Source organism: Ceratotherium simum, chromosome 17 (assembly GCF_057802395.1).
Source record: "Ceratotherium simum simum isolate JZ-2026a chromosome 17, ASM5780239v1, whole genome shotgun sequence".
In the NCBI taxonomy this organism is placed as follows: Eukaryota; Metazoa; Chordata; class Mammalia; order Perissodactyla; family Rhinocerotidae; genus Ceratotherium; species Ceratotherium simum.
Genome location: NC_141916.1, coordinates 54,839,309 through 54,854,060, shown reverse-complemented (window position 1 = coordinate 54,854,060; position 14,752 = coordinate 54,839,309). Strand labels below are relative to the sequence as shown.

The 14,752-nt window shown below is 42.7% G+C and overlaps 1 protein-coding gene across 1 annotated transcript in view; it reads right to left on the bottom strand.

The window, feature by feature from the left end:
• Positions 1–13,629, bottom strand: part of ANO2 (anoctamin 2) — a 331,112-nt gene extending 317,483 nt beyond the window's left edge. The window contains exon 1 of the mRNA XM_087441928.1: positions 13,608–13,629. Coding sequence (XP_087298054.1) covers positions 13,608–13,629 — 22 coding nt within the window. The remainder of the gene's footprint in view (positions 1–13,607) is intronic.
• Between the last annotated feature and the right edge of the window lie 1,123 nt (positions 13,630–14,752).

The window sequence follows — 14,752 nt, the reverse complement described above, 5'->3', positions numbered from 1 at the left end:
ACACTGTGGTTTGAGTGTGGCTGATGAGATTAAAGTATAAATATCCCTCCATCATATAAATGTCATGAGGAAGTAGCCAGTCTACAATACAATTGGCCAAAACTGTTCCATTAGCTAGTTAATTATAACCTGTTTTACAAGTACTTTGACGTGAAAGAGAGTGATGATGCAATGGTGAGCAAAATGTAATCCTTCCCCCAGCCCCTCTATACACCCACACACACACACACAAACACATACACACACACACACACACACACCACTTTAATGAGATGAACTGACTCCTCTCCTGGGTATACTTGGTAGGTTCCTTCAACGTCCCTCATTCTCCTCCACCACCCACAAACATCTCCCATCTCTGACCCTTCTCTTCCTCCTGAGTGTTAACAAGATTGAGGATCTCTTTCTTATTCCCATATCCCCAAAGAAGGTAGAACAGTTTTCTGTTGCCCAAAATGGACTGGGTCTGAGGTTAAAGCCTAAAACAGCTCTTCCAATCATAGCTCCCCCTCTTAGCCTGCTGAGGTCTTTGGATTTGGATGAGATGCTGAGGATTATAGAGGATTCAGCAGATGTGAAGGACATGGATAAAACTGAGAATTTTATAAAATATCTCAAATACATTTATAGTCTATAGGAAATTGCTCAGAAATTTTCTCTATTACAGTGTTGTTAACTGATATAAGTAAATTCATATCATATAGACAATAAGCTTCATCTGCTAGACTGTGCTCTCCTTGAGGAACGGAATATCTCGTTCACCACTGTATCCTTAGCCCAGAGCCCAGAGACTGGCACATAATCAGCTTGGGGAGTAGGGCAAGTGCCTTCCCACAGCTTTGAAAAAGGGAAGTCTCAACAGCAAGCATCAGCTGAGATGGTGATGCCATGTAGAATCTTGGAGAATTATTCATGAGCACACTTGAGAAACACCAAGGGACTCCCATAATTACTGGGTCAGACTTTAAGGGAGATTGGAGATCCCATAATAACTGGTGGGTGAAAAGCTTGAGGGACATATTTTTTAATTTCTCATAACTTCACCTCTACTTTGGCCTAGCCAAACCCAGATTACTCTTACTTAAAACCAGATGTGTCCTCATTTGACTATCAATGAAGTTATGATCACCAAATTCCAAAGGACAGAACTAGGAGAAGTAGTTCTGGAGAAGGAGAAGCATAGAAGAGTGACTCTGTGGGGAGGAGAAGATGGTCATGAGAACCGAGATTTAAAATATTAGGATTCAGCAATTGGGCAAGTGAAGACAAATGGGGACACAGAGTGGTTCTCAACCTCAGATGCACATTGGAATCACCTAAGAAGGTTAAAATCATGATGTCTGGGCTCCACCTCAAGGTTTGGACTTCATTTTTCTGGGGTGTTCTGTTGTGCCACCAGGGTTGAGACCGTTGGTCTACAGAATGACCAAGAGAATCAAAAATGTGATCACAGATCTAGCACAAGGTCTTGAAATATTAGAAGGAAGGAGCACCACCTGGAACTTGAACAAGGTAAGCTTAGGACAAATAAAACAAATGGCTGCTTAGCACAGTGAAGATAAATATTTAGAACTAGAGACCTGCCGTGGTCTGGATGGCAAAAAAATTGGGTGCTTCATGAACCCAGAAGCCAGAGAAGACTGCCACTGGAGAAAAAGGAAAAGCTACCATGCTTGGCAACCCATGAGCATGCTTTGGCCCACTGGCCATAGAAGTGGTGTGTGCCTCAACCAGGGGTAGGACCCTCCCCTTATGCAGCTTCAGTTTGGCTTCCTGACTTCTAAAGCACACTTTAGAGCCTTGGTCATAAAACCAGCTTGAGAGTCAGGCAGGGCAGGAATGGATTCTAGACAATGCAAATAAATTCAAATGCTAAATGTCATTAAATGGAGTTAATTTGTGCCTAAATGATGCGATGCAACTGGAGGCACATCTACCTGCCATAACAAACAGGAAGGCAAGCATCTTCCTCTAAATTGACAACATAGACATGTGACACTCCAGGAGGAGCCTCAATTAAGTTTATAAGACTATCATAATACGGCATGCATTTAAAAAGCAACTTTTTAAAAAGATGAGCCTCAGGTAGAATTTCATCATTTCACCTAACTTCAGAGGATCATAGCCAATCCTATAACTAAGTGCCTTGTTCAAATCGTTCATAATGAAATTTTTATTAAAAGATTTTTTAAATATGCAACTGTATCTCTAGTTCATATATTATTTTTATAATTTCTCTTTTTGTCTTTTCTTGAACCGAATGTATTAATTTCATAAGGCTGTATACTTAAATTCTGAAAAGGATTGAATTCCCCAAGGAGAAATCAAATTCATACCCAGTGTCCCAAAGAATCAAATTGCTTGGGTTTCAAGGACAGGTGAAGTATGTATTTCACATTTAAAGAAAGACTCACAATGTCTTCACCTGCTTTCTCTAACTCATACTAGCCAGATGAATTTTAATAAAAATTTAAAAGAACAATTTTTTAAAAATATTTTTTAAAAAAGAAGAAACTGAGTCTGTTAGCCAACTACTGTCACACCAGCTCACTATTAATTCATTCATACATCCAAAAACCATTTAATAATTATTTACCACATACCCTGTCTTGTCCTGGGTGATGAAACTTGAAGATCTCAGAGCCTACTTGGGGAGACAAATGCATAAATCTGTAACTTTAATACTGTAAAATAAACATGAACATGCCACACCAAACTTACCATTTTTGATAGGCCCCTATGACAGAGACTACTAGCTGCTTACCAAAATCCATGTTCTCCTCTTCTTCCGGAACACACAGCTAGATCACATTTCCCAGCCTCCCTTGCAGTTAGATATGGCCATGAAACTGAATTCCAGCCAGAGGAATGTGAACAGAGTGATATGTGCTATTTCTAGGCCTGACCCATGGCAACCTTTCTTCCATGCTCCTGCATGCTCCTCCACACTCTTTTCTCCTTTCAAATAATTGGAATGGAAACTCTCAAGGCCACCTTGGAAGTCAGAATTGAAATTGGCTGAACCTCCATTGCCCTAGGTCCCTGAAAAGCCACATGGAAAAGAGCCACTCCACCAACTTGTTTACCTCTCAAGGACTATTACTTTAGCAAGAAGTGAACTGTTTTTGTGTTTTACTCATTCTTTATTTTTTAGTCTATTTATTAGAGCAGCTACCTGAGCATTACTCTACCAGACATAGTACCCTTTACTATCAATGTGAATAATAATAAATAACTCCACTTACAAGTGCAGTAAGTCAGCCCACTGAGATACCATCCATGTCAAACATGCTCACTTCAGAGCCTTGCTCAACAGAACCTTTCCCAAACTTTTCCCAACCTGACATTTTAACAATGCCCTCACACTTTTGCACACCATAGATGAGGTAAGACACTCAAAGGTAGACTCTGGATGTCATATTTGACCCTCACCACAGCCTGACACATAGCAGGTGCTCAATGAAAGAGGGGATAAAACATTGAGATGCTGAAAAGATCAGCAGAGAGGGATTTCTGGGCAAAGTCACCTCTTATACGCTTTGTAGAATTCTGGAGCTTTGATTATATTGAGTTCAAATATTTTTGAACAGTAACAAAGCTGTCTTTAAATAAAAGTTTGACCATACACAAAAATTAACTCCAAATGGATTAAAGACTTGAATGTAAGACCTGAAATCATGAAACTTTTAGAAGAAAACATAGGCAGTACACTCTTCGACATCGGTCTTAGTGACATATTTTCAAGCACTGTGTCTGACCGGGCAACAGAAACAATGGAAAAAATAAACAAATGGGACTACATCAAACTAAAAAGCTTCTGCACAGCAAAGGAAACCATCAATAAAATGAAAAGACAACCTACCAACCAGGAGAAGATATTTGCAAACCATATATCTGATAAGGGGTTAATCTCCAAAATATATAAAGAACTCATATAGCCCAACAACAAAAAAACTAACAACCCAATTAAAAAATGGGCAAAAGACCTCAACAGATATTTCTCCAAAGAAGATATACAGATGGCCAACAGGCGCATGAAAAGATGATCAACATCATTAACTACCAAGGAAATGCAAATCAAAACTACAATGAGATATCACCTCACCCCCAGTCAGAATGGCTATAATTAACAAGACAGAAAACACAAAGTGCTGTAGAGGATGTGGAGAGAAGGGAACTCTCAGACACTGCTGGTGGGAGTGCAAACTGGTGCAGTCACTGTGGAAAACAGTATGGAGATTCCTCAAAAAGTTAAAGATAGAACTACCATACGATCCATCTATTCCACTGCTGGGTATTTATCCAAAGAACATGAAAACACCAATGCGTAAAGATACATGCACCCCTATGTTCACTGCAGCATCATTGACAATAGCCAAGACTTGGAAGCAACCTAAGTGCCCAGCAAGGGACGAATGGATGAAGACGACGTGGTATATATACACAACAGAATACTACTCAGCCATAAGAAACAACGAAATTCAGCCATTTGTGACAACGTGGATGGACATCAAGGGTATTATGCTAAGTGAAATAAGTCAGAGGGAGAAGGTCAAATACAGTATGATCTCACTCATAAGCAGAAGATAAAAACAACAACAAAGAAACACATAGAGACAGAGATTGGATTGGTGGTTACCAGAGGGGAAGGGGGGCGGGGGTGGGAAAGGGATGATGAGGCACATGTGTGTGGTGATGGATTGCAATCAGTATTTGGGTGGTGAACAAGATGTAATCTATGCAGAAATAGGAGCATAATGATGTACACCTGAAATTTATACAATGTTATAAACCAATGTTACCACAATAAAAAAATAAATAAATAAATATTTAAAAATAAGGAACAAAGCAGAAAAAAAAAAAAAAAGAAAAGTTTGGGGCTTGTCTGCAGGCAGCACCATAGTCCAACTCTCCCTCAATCCCTCAAGACAAGAATTAAAGTTGGGATCTTAGCCTCTCATTTAAAATAAATAAATAAAACAATTTCACTCTTTTCTAAATCATGAGGATCACTTTTGAATTAATATTAGAGGGCCCTGTCATTTCTGGCCCTTGCCAATGGCCTACATCTAGAACTGTTTGCTAACAAAATACTTTTTGATTAAAAGCCTGTTGAGGGGCCGGCCCCATGGTGTAGCTGTTAAGTGCGCGCGCTCTGCTGCTGGCGGCCCCGGGGTTTGGATCCGGTGTGCACACCAATGCATCGCTTGTCAGGCCATGCTGTGGCGGCATCCCATATAAAGTAGATGAAGATGGGCATGGATGTTAGCCCAGGGCCAGTCTTCCTCAGCAAAAAGAGGAGGATTGGCATGGATGCTAGCTCAAGGCTGATCTTCCTCACAAAAAAAAATAAAAAATAAAAGCCTGCTGATAAGAACTTCTGCTTCCAATAATGATAAAATAACTGGTACTGGGGTAAATATTCTTCCATAAACAAATACAAAATAGGACACAATATATGTCAACCATTTTCAGACACTGAACAACCATCAGCACAGACCTGCAGTCCCTGAGAGAGGAGAAACTCACCAGTGTAGCCCCATCAGGACAAGTTACCAACTGGGGTTCAGGGAGCTGGAATCCAGCTAAAGCAAGGAGATCCCACTGAACCAAGGAGGCAGAGATTGAGGTTTGGAGCAGCTAAAATGGCTGGAAGTTATGGGGCAGAGCACAAGAGAGGAGGAATCTGTGTGAAGGAAGGTCCCCAGAGGTCTCTTTGGGAATTCTCCACGAGTCCTGGGCTGAGAGCAAGGCTTCATATGCATAGGCTAAGATACATGAGGCCTACCAGAGAGAGGCTGCTACCACACTGAGATGGGAACAGAGATGCTAGAGGTCAAACAGGACTGGGAGATGTTGAACTTTCATCCCATCTAGGGTGGCAAGACCTCGCTAACATGTCCTAACACTCCAAACATCCAGCTGAGACACCAGGGGCCTCATTTTATGAGTAAGAACCACACACTACAGGGTCCAGCCCCACAGCCTAGTGGTTAAGTTTGGTGTGCTCCACTTAGGAGGCTCAGGTTTGTGGGTTCAGATCCCGGGCGCTGACCTACACCACTCATCAGTCATGCTGTGGCAGCAACCCACATACAAAATAGAGGAAGATGGGCACAGACGTTAGCTCAGGGCAACTTTTCCCCAGGAAAAAAAAAAAGGAACCACACACTAAAGAAAAATTTACTCTACACTGTCCCTAAAAATTCCTAAGGCCAAGCCCTGAAAAGATCAATAAGGTCTCCCTTATTAATAGACAGAGTTGAAAGGCTGAATCTTACCAAGTTAGCGAATCTTGGGAAATACCCTGGATTTTCCACAAATATACTCTAATGAAGAAGAAAACCAAACCTAAATAAGCTCAAAGTGATCAGCCAGTAATTGAACTGCCTGCTAGAATTTCTTTTTTAATTTTTTTTTAACCTTCCTGAGAGGAAAACAATGTTGAATCATGTACAATGTCCATTTTGCCATCAAAATTTACTAGACATGCAAAGAAACAGGAGTAAGTGATCGATAAAAGAGACAGTGGAAGCAGTAAAACTGATCTCAGCCCTCTGGCCTTTTTCACCCTTCTAGAGGGACCAGGAGCCAATTTACCCCACCCCCACCCTCAAGGAAGATTCACGCCCAGGTTGTCCTCACAGGAAAAGGCTGTTGAGGCCGCTGAGTTGGCCTTGATCACACACACAGACAGAGCTGAATCTGGCCCTGTCAAGGGGACTGATATCTTGTTTTCATCACCCCTTCCTAGTTCCACTGTCTATGCTTCTAAAAAAAACAGGGCTTGATCTCACACACACACACACACAAACCTGATCTCAAGAGAGCCCAGATGTAGGGTTTAACAAACAAGACTTTAAACCAGCTAACATAAATATGTTCTAACGGGTAAAGATAAGTATGATCTAATGCGTGAAAGATAGGGAAACTGTGCAGAGATATAGAAACTACAAATGTAAACAAAAACAAATGTAACTGTCCTCATACTTCCTGATTTCAGAACTTACTACAAAGCTACTGTGGTACTGGCATAAGGATAAACATATAGATCAATCAGTAGAATTGTGATTCCAGAAAGAAGCCCTTGAATTTCAACAAAGGTACCAAGAAATGGGGAAAGAAACTGGGAAATGGTGCCAAGACAACTGGATATCCACATGCAAAGGAATGCAGCTGGACCCTTTCCTCACACCATACATAAAAATTAACTATCTCAAAACGGATCACAGACCTAAATGCAATAGCTAAAACTGTAAAAATATCAGAAGACAACATAGGAGTAAGTCTTTATAACCTTGGGTTAGGCAATGGTTTCTTAGCTATTATACCAAAAGCACAAGCTATCCAAGAAAAAATAGACAAATTGGTCTTCCTCAAAATTAAAAATCATTCAAAAGACACCATTAATAAAACGAACATATAGAATGGAAGAAAATATTTGTAAGTCATATATCAGATAAGGGACTTATATCTAGAATATATAAAGAACTTTCAAAACTCAACAATAAAAAGACAAATAACCTAATTTAAAAATGATCAAAGGATCTGAATAGACATTTATCCAAAGAAGATATATAAATGGCCAATAAGCACATGAAAAAATGTTCAATATCATTAGTCATTAGGGAAATGCAAACCAAAACCACAATGAGATACCACTTTATACCCACTAGGATGGTGAGGATGTAGAGAAATTAGAACCCACATACACACCTGGTGGAAATGTAAAATGGTATAGCCACTTTGGAAAATAGTCTGGCAGTTCCTGAAAAAGCTAAACACAGAACTTCCATATGACCCAGCAATTCCACTCCTAGGTATACACCCAAGAGAAATAAAAACATATGTACAGTCATACATTGCTTAATGACAGGGATACGTTCTGAGATATACCTCGTTAGGGGATTCCGTCATCATGTAACTGTCATAGAGTGTACTTACACAAACCTAGATGGTATGGCCTACTACATACCTAGGCTCCATTATAATCTTATGGGACCACTGTCACATATGTGGTCCATCATTGACCAAAACATCATTATGCAGCACATGACAGTACACACAAAAACTTTTACTTGAAAGTTCATAGCAGCATCATTCATAGTAGTCAAAAAGTGGAAATCCAAATGTCCATCAACTGGGCCGGCCCTGTGGCTTGGTGGTTAAGTGCGCGCGCTGCGATGCTGGCGGCCCGGGTTCGGATCCCGGGTGCGCATCGAGGCACCACTTCTCTGTCCATCCTGAGGCCGAGTCCCACGTACAGCAACTAGAAGGGTGTGCAGCTATGACATACAACTATCTACTGGGGCTTTGGGGGCAAAAAATAAAAAAATAAATAAAAAAATAAAAAAAAAAAACAAATGTCCATCAACTGATAAATAGATAAACAAAATGTGGTATATACATACAAGGGAATATTATTCAGCCATAAAAAGAAATGAAGTACTGATACATGATACAATATGGCTAAATATTGAAAACATTATGGTAACTGCAAGAATCCAGACACAAACGCCACATATTTTATGGCTCTACTTACATAAAGTATTCAAAATAGACAAATCCATGGAGACAGAAAGTATATAAGTGGTTGCCAGGAGTCAGAGAGAGGGAGGAAAGGTGAATAACTGCCAATGAGTATGAGGTTTCTTTTTAGGATGATGAAAATACTCTAAAATTAGATAGTGGTAATGGTTGCACAACTCTGTGAATATATCAAAAAACACTGATTGTACACTTTTAAAGGATGAATTTTACGGTATGTGATTATATATCAATAAAGCTGTTATTTTTTTAAATACTGGAATTCCTAGAACTGAAAATTACAATAACTAAAAAGAAAAATTCATTGCATGAGCTTAACAGCAAACTGGAGATGACAGAGAAAGAATCAGTGAAGTTAAAGACAGATCAACAGAAATTATCCAACCTGTAGATCAGAGGACTAAAGATTGGAAAAAATATTAACAGAGGCTCAGGAACTAGTGCAACAACATAAAACAGTCTAACAGATATGTGATTGGAGTTTCAGAAAAAGAAGTGAATGAAAATAGGGCAGAAAAATAATTGAAGAAGTAGTGGCTGTTTTCATCCCTACATTTGACAAAATACAGTAAATTCCAGATTCAAGAATTTCAGCAAACTTGAGTAAGAAAAATACAAAGAAAATCACACCTAGACACATCATAGTTAAATCGCTGAAAACAAAAAATAAAAATAAAATCTTGAAAGTTACTAGATTAAAAAGATATTATATATGAATAAAATAAAAATATTAATTAAGGCTGACTTCTCATCAAAACAACGGAGACCAACTAGTGGTCTAGTGACGCTAGAGTGATGAAAAGAAAAAAACTGTCAACCCATTATTCTATATCCAGTGAAAGCATCCTTCAAAAATAAGGGTGAAATAAAGACATTTTCCATAAAAAACACAAGCTGAGAGAATCTGTCACCAGCAGAACTACACTTCAGGAAATGCTAAAGGATGTTCTTTAGGCTGAAGGGAAATGATAACAGATGGAAACTTGGATAAGAACTGCTCCTGATGGAAGTGTCTCGTATCCCTTTTTTTTTTTATTTTATTTATTTATTTTTTCCCCCAAAGCCCCAGCAGATAGTTGTAGGTCATAGCTGCACATCCTTCTAGTTGCTGTATGTGGGATGTGGCCTCAGCATGGCCGGAGAAGCTGTGCGTCGGTGCGCACCCGAGATCGAACCAGGCCGCCAGCAGTGGAGAGCACGCACTTAACTGCTAAGCCACGGGCCGGCCCTCGTGATCCCTTTCTTACGTAGGAAAGAGAGGTTGAGTGCCACTGGTCTAAACGGACAACTAACCACTGAGTTTTCTATATGCTGTGTGCCACTACTTTCCAAATTAGAAATTTAATCCAATACTTGGTTATCTAATGGTTTGCAAATACCATTTTTTAAATATAATAGGGTAGAATGGACCAGAAAAAAATAAAACAGAAACACCTTAAAAAAAAATCAGAAACAATATAATAAATGCCCATGTGATAAATAATACTCTTTCTAAAAACCTACTAATGAAACTACAGCTCATTATGTTGGGCAATGTCTTATAAATATCACAAACATCACGGTAACATTCTTCTTAAAGTTTAGTGTTGATAAATTAGTCCCCTTTTATTAGACAATGAGACCCATGTAACTTATTGTCTTTTTTCTGACCTGCCTGTCAGGACCCTCATAGCTAAGTTTTGCTCAATTACAGTAGCTATTTTTAGTCTAGGTTTTGTGATATAATAATATGCTCTCAATCCTTCATTATTTGGCATTTGCTAATTTATCCTTGTTTTAAGTTTATGGTATCTAGGTTTTCTTTTATTGTAAATTGTTTGATGACAAATAATAAATAGAAATAGAAATATTTATCTGATATAGGCAAAAAACAAAATGAATTAAAAAGGAATTAGAGGGAAGAATAATTACCAAAATATTGAAAACAGGTAACTTTTATTTTTATTTTATTTATTTATATTTAAAATTTTTTCACAATGAACATGTATTATTACTTTTTAATTTCTTTTAAAAAAAGCTATTTTTAATTAGCTTATGGTGAATAACAGGCATCAATGACTGCTAGAAAGTGGAAATTATCCCTTTGTCAGGGAACAAGTCAGGAGACGCAAGGGTAGTGTGCTTTATACTTGTGTTTGCTAAACACAGGGAGGATCTGACACCAGCTAAGTGTGAGCACTGCAATCCTTTAGTAGTTTCAGCAGAAGGTAACCTAGAAGGAGAGTTGTCAGTCAGACAGACTTAAAAATTATTTCTTTGAAGTTTCTGGAGGAAAAGCAGGTTTGTCAATAGAAGCCAAAGAAGGACCTCTAGTACATCTTGAAATACCTGCAGTATGGGCGGAGCTCATTTCACTGGTGTGGTCTGAACACGCCCATGCTTGACCTCGCCTCCTCCTTCCAACATCCAACAACAGTGGCTGTGGCTGCTACAGTATTAAGATCATCCTAGGATACTAAGAGTCTAGAGTGTAAGGTCTCGACAGGCAGGCGTGTGCCTTTACTGATCTTTGTAACTCCAGCACTGAGCGTAGTAAATACTATATACTAAATAGCATACACTCAGGCTCAACAGGTGTCCTCTGAACTGGCTGGAGCCGCACTTATAGGTGCATGGTATCCAGATCACCAGAGATGATGGTGAGCTAGGTTTGCTAGAACCCATAAGGACACTGGGCTATTCTTCTGCCCTCAGTGGTCACTAGGTCAGTTTCCCAAGTGTCCTAACCCTAGATGTGGAACTAAGGTAATCTGTGCTCGTTAGGGCATGTCCCCAATGCAGATCACAGTGGCACATTTCCTTAGGGGTTTGATGACAACAACTAGCCTTCTTGGGCTTCACCCCAGTAAATAAAGTAACCATGGTGATTCCAGATTGGAAATAGCGTCAAGGCACAGCCTTGCCCAGACTACGACCCCAGCATTTACCTCACAGCCTTGCACAATTAAGATCTCCCGTAAGGCACCTGTTCTCCCCACACTTCCCATCCCCATGTGCTGGCATCTAATGACTTCTTATGAACAGAACAAAAGCAACAAGGTGAGGTAGTGGGGAAAACAAGTTTGAAATCTGACTTTATCTTTCTGTGAGTATTCGGTGGTTAACACAATATCACAGGCATATTTCCTAATCTCTCTGAACCTCAGGTTCCTCTTTAATGAAATGGACTTAATACTGACCTCCAAAGTTGCTGTGAGCCGAAGCACCTAGCACAGTGTCTGGCACACGGTAGATGCTTGACAAATGCTGGTCTCCCCTTTCCCTTTGAATGCCAACGACATGTGCCCTGAGCTACAAGACTCTGCATCATCTGGCCCGCTCTTATCGCTCTCCCTCTTGATCACTCTGCTCCAGGCCCTTGGCTTCCCCACTGATTTTGGACAGCCCAAGCACATTCTTGCCACGGGGTCTTTCACCTCTATTGCCTTTGCTAGATCATTCTTCAGATGGCTGCATCGCTTGTTCCTTCATTTAATGCAATCTCTGTCCCAACTCATCTCCTCAGAGAGGCCATCCCTAACCACCTAATCACAAATAGAGACTGATTCTATTTTGTAACTAGAGGCAAGATCCCCATCTCTAGCCGTCGAATTTCTGTTCTCCATAGGAATGCCATGTATAGGGTGGGACAAGCTTCTCTCAGCAAGCAGAAGGGTCCACAGGATGGGTGGATTTCCAGAAAATCAGGTCCTCACTAGGAAAACGAAAGACAAGCTCCACTTTAGGCCCCAATGCCTCCAGCCCTCTAGCCTTGCCCCACAATGGAAGATGGCAGAGAAGGTACACACAGAAACTAGACGAGAACCTGAGGTTGGTCTTTGGAACCCACCTCTACTCCTCACATAGCCTCTTCAATCAGCCAGCAAAGCGGCCCAAGTTCCCACATAGAGGCAATTCACAGAGCAGAGAGGTGGGAAGGATCGTTCTGGGTCCTCGGCTCCCAGAATGGTGGGTGCATGGCAAGACACAGTGAGAGGAGCAAATGAGCCCTGGATATGCAGCAGCTGGGGCAGGGTGACAGACAGACAGCTGGGCAAGGGCTCTGATATCAGGTCTCAAGAACAAAGTCCAGGCAAGAGGAGGGACCAAGAGTATCAAACTCCTTTGGGAGAGCCCCCACCATGTCTAAGATCCTCCCTCCACCTGCCACTTGCCTTTGGGCTTAGAGCTAACCTTGCTCAATGGGACCTTCTGTCCTGGACCAGGGTCCACACAGTCCCTGGGGGTATCTCTCCATACCTGCTCACAAAGTCTCAGGACTGTGACTGACACCTCCCTTCCAGTCCCTCAGCTCATTGCCCATGCCAAGGGAGGGGCACCTCCTCATTTCATGCCTCTTTCAAGACCCTCTAAAACACCCAGCAGAATCCCTGTTCCAGACAAAGTCAACCCTGCCCAAACACACCTGTCCGCTCAGCATAATTCGGGAGGTGCAGCAGAATAATGTCCTCCTCCCCCAAACTCCACCTCAATTTGCTTTTCCTCAAAGAAAAGCCCCTGAGAAACATGCGCCTGTGTTTCCCTGCACCTGAGGGGTAAACACTGCTATCAGAGCCCTTCTGGAGGGCGGGTTCAGGGAGGGGCGGGGGGTGACTTCCTAAAACTGAGGACACTGCAGGGGCGCCCAAGTCAAAGCTGCTGGGGGTGAATCTGAACCTCTGTCCTCAGCAGACCGTTTCCCAGTTCAACTCCAGTTGTTTGCTTACGCTCAGATATGCTAAGCCAAACATCCCTCTACTTGTAACAAGGAGAGGTAAAATCGCAGAGGTAGGAATTGGTAATCCATCACCAAAAAGCAGCTGCACCAGTGCTCTGCCTCTTGTCCTACCTTCTCTCTCCGTGATAAAAAATAAATGTCTCGGAAACTGCTCACATGTCCCTCAGCTTCCCCACTCTGGGGGAAAAGGGATCAGCTCCCAGCACCACCCCCTCCAGGTTCACTTGGGGTCACCAATCCCAAAGGGTGGGAGTTAGGATGCCACCTCTTGCACCCACAGCCCCTCTGCCTCCCACAATTTGCCAGATGCCCAGGACCTGAGACCCCGGCAGAGGAGACTCACCGCGCAGCCCGGGAGTGGCCATGGTCGGGGCACACGGGACGCGAAACCCGAGTGCTCCGCGGCTGCGCTCGCTGGACAGGCTTATTCCGCTTATTCCACCGCGGCTCGGCTCCGTCTGGATGTGCCCGCCCCTTGCCTGCCGCCGCCGCCTCCTTCGCGATCCCTCCCCAGGCCGCCCGGCCCCGCGCCGCCAGAGGCCGAGCAGGGGCTCTCCCCGCTGCGCCCTGGGCGCACAGGCGCTGGCAGTGCCACATGGAGAAGGGAGCCAGTTCCCACGGTCGAGTTGAGTCCAGGACACGCTCGAGTTAATGAAGCTGAGGGGAGAGTCAGTAACTGCTGTCTGCTCTCCTCGACCCCGGGGGGTGCCTCATAACCTGGTTGGGGTGTGAACATTGAGCCGGATTATCTCGTGAACAGTCTGGCTGATTAGTTTCCAATCCACCCAAAGCCTCCCTCCTGCCGCCCTGTCCAGGGGATTGCCCGGGGTGGGGGTGGGAGGCTCCCTGGCACATCTGCCTTCACTCGACCTCGCCGCCAGCTGTCCCACCTTTCTCTAGACCAAAGGAGCAGAAGTGGAGGAATAGTGCACAAGGGACAGGTAGGACAGGAAGAGGGGCTGCAAGAGGCAGGAGGTGGGGTAGGTCTTCTAGGAGCTTCCCCGCGAGACGCTAGGGCTGAGTTGAGGAGGGAGACTGTGGAAGCTCCATGCCAGAGAAGGAGGAGTGCCATCTCTCTGGAATGGCTTAGGTACCTGGCCCTGGGCAGGGGGATGGAAGAGAAGACCTCCAAAGGGCCATTCTGGATGATGGAATCTCCAATTCCAAGATGTCCTGAAGCTAAACAAGTTCATTAACACCAGGGGCCCAAAAACCGAAAAGGTATTATGTTAAGGTCAAGTATGCTGTCTATTCTTCAGTGTGAAGAATGTTATCTCCAACACTGATAAGGTAGGCTGGCAGTGACTGCTCCCCACTTTATAGATGAGGAACCCAAGGCAGTAAAGGGGAGTGGACAACAGAATGAGTCGGGGGGGGCAGAGCAGAAGGAAACCCAAAAGCAGTATATCCCAACCCAGGGCTTTATCCTGGCCACTAGGAGTAATCATGGCTAATATTTATACAGGCCTTCCCCTTCCTCAGGCACCC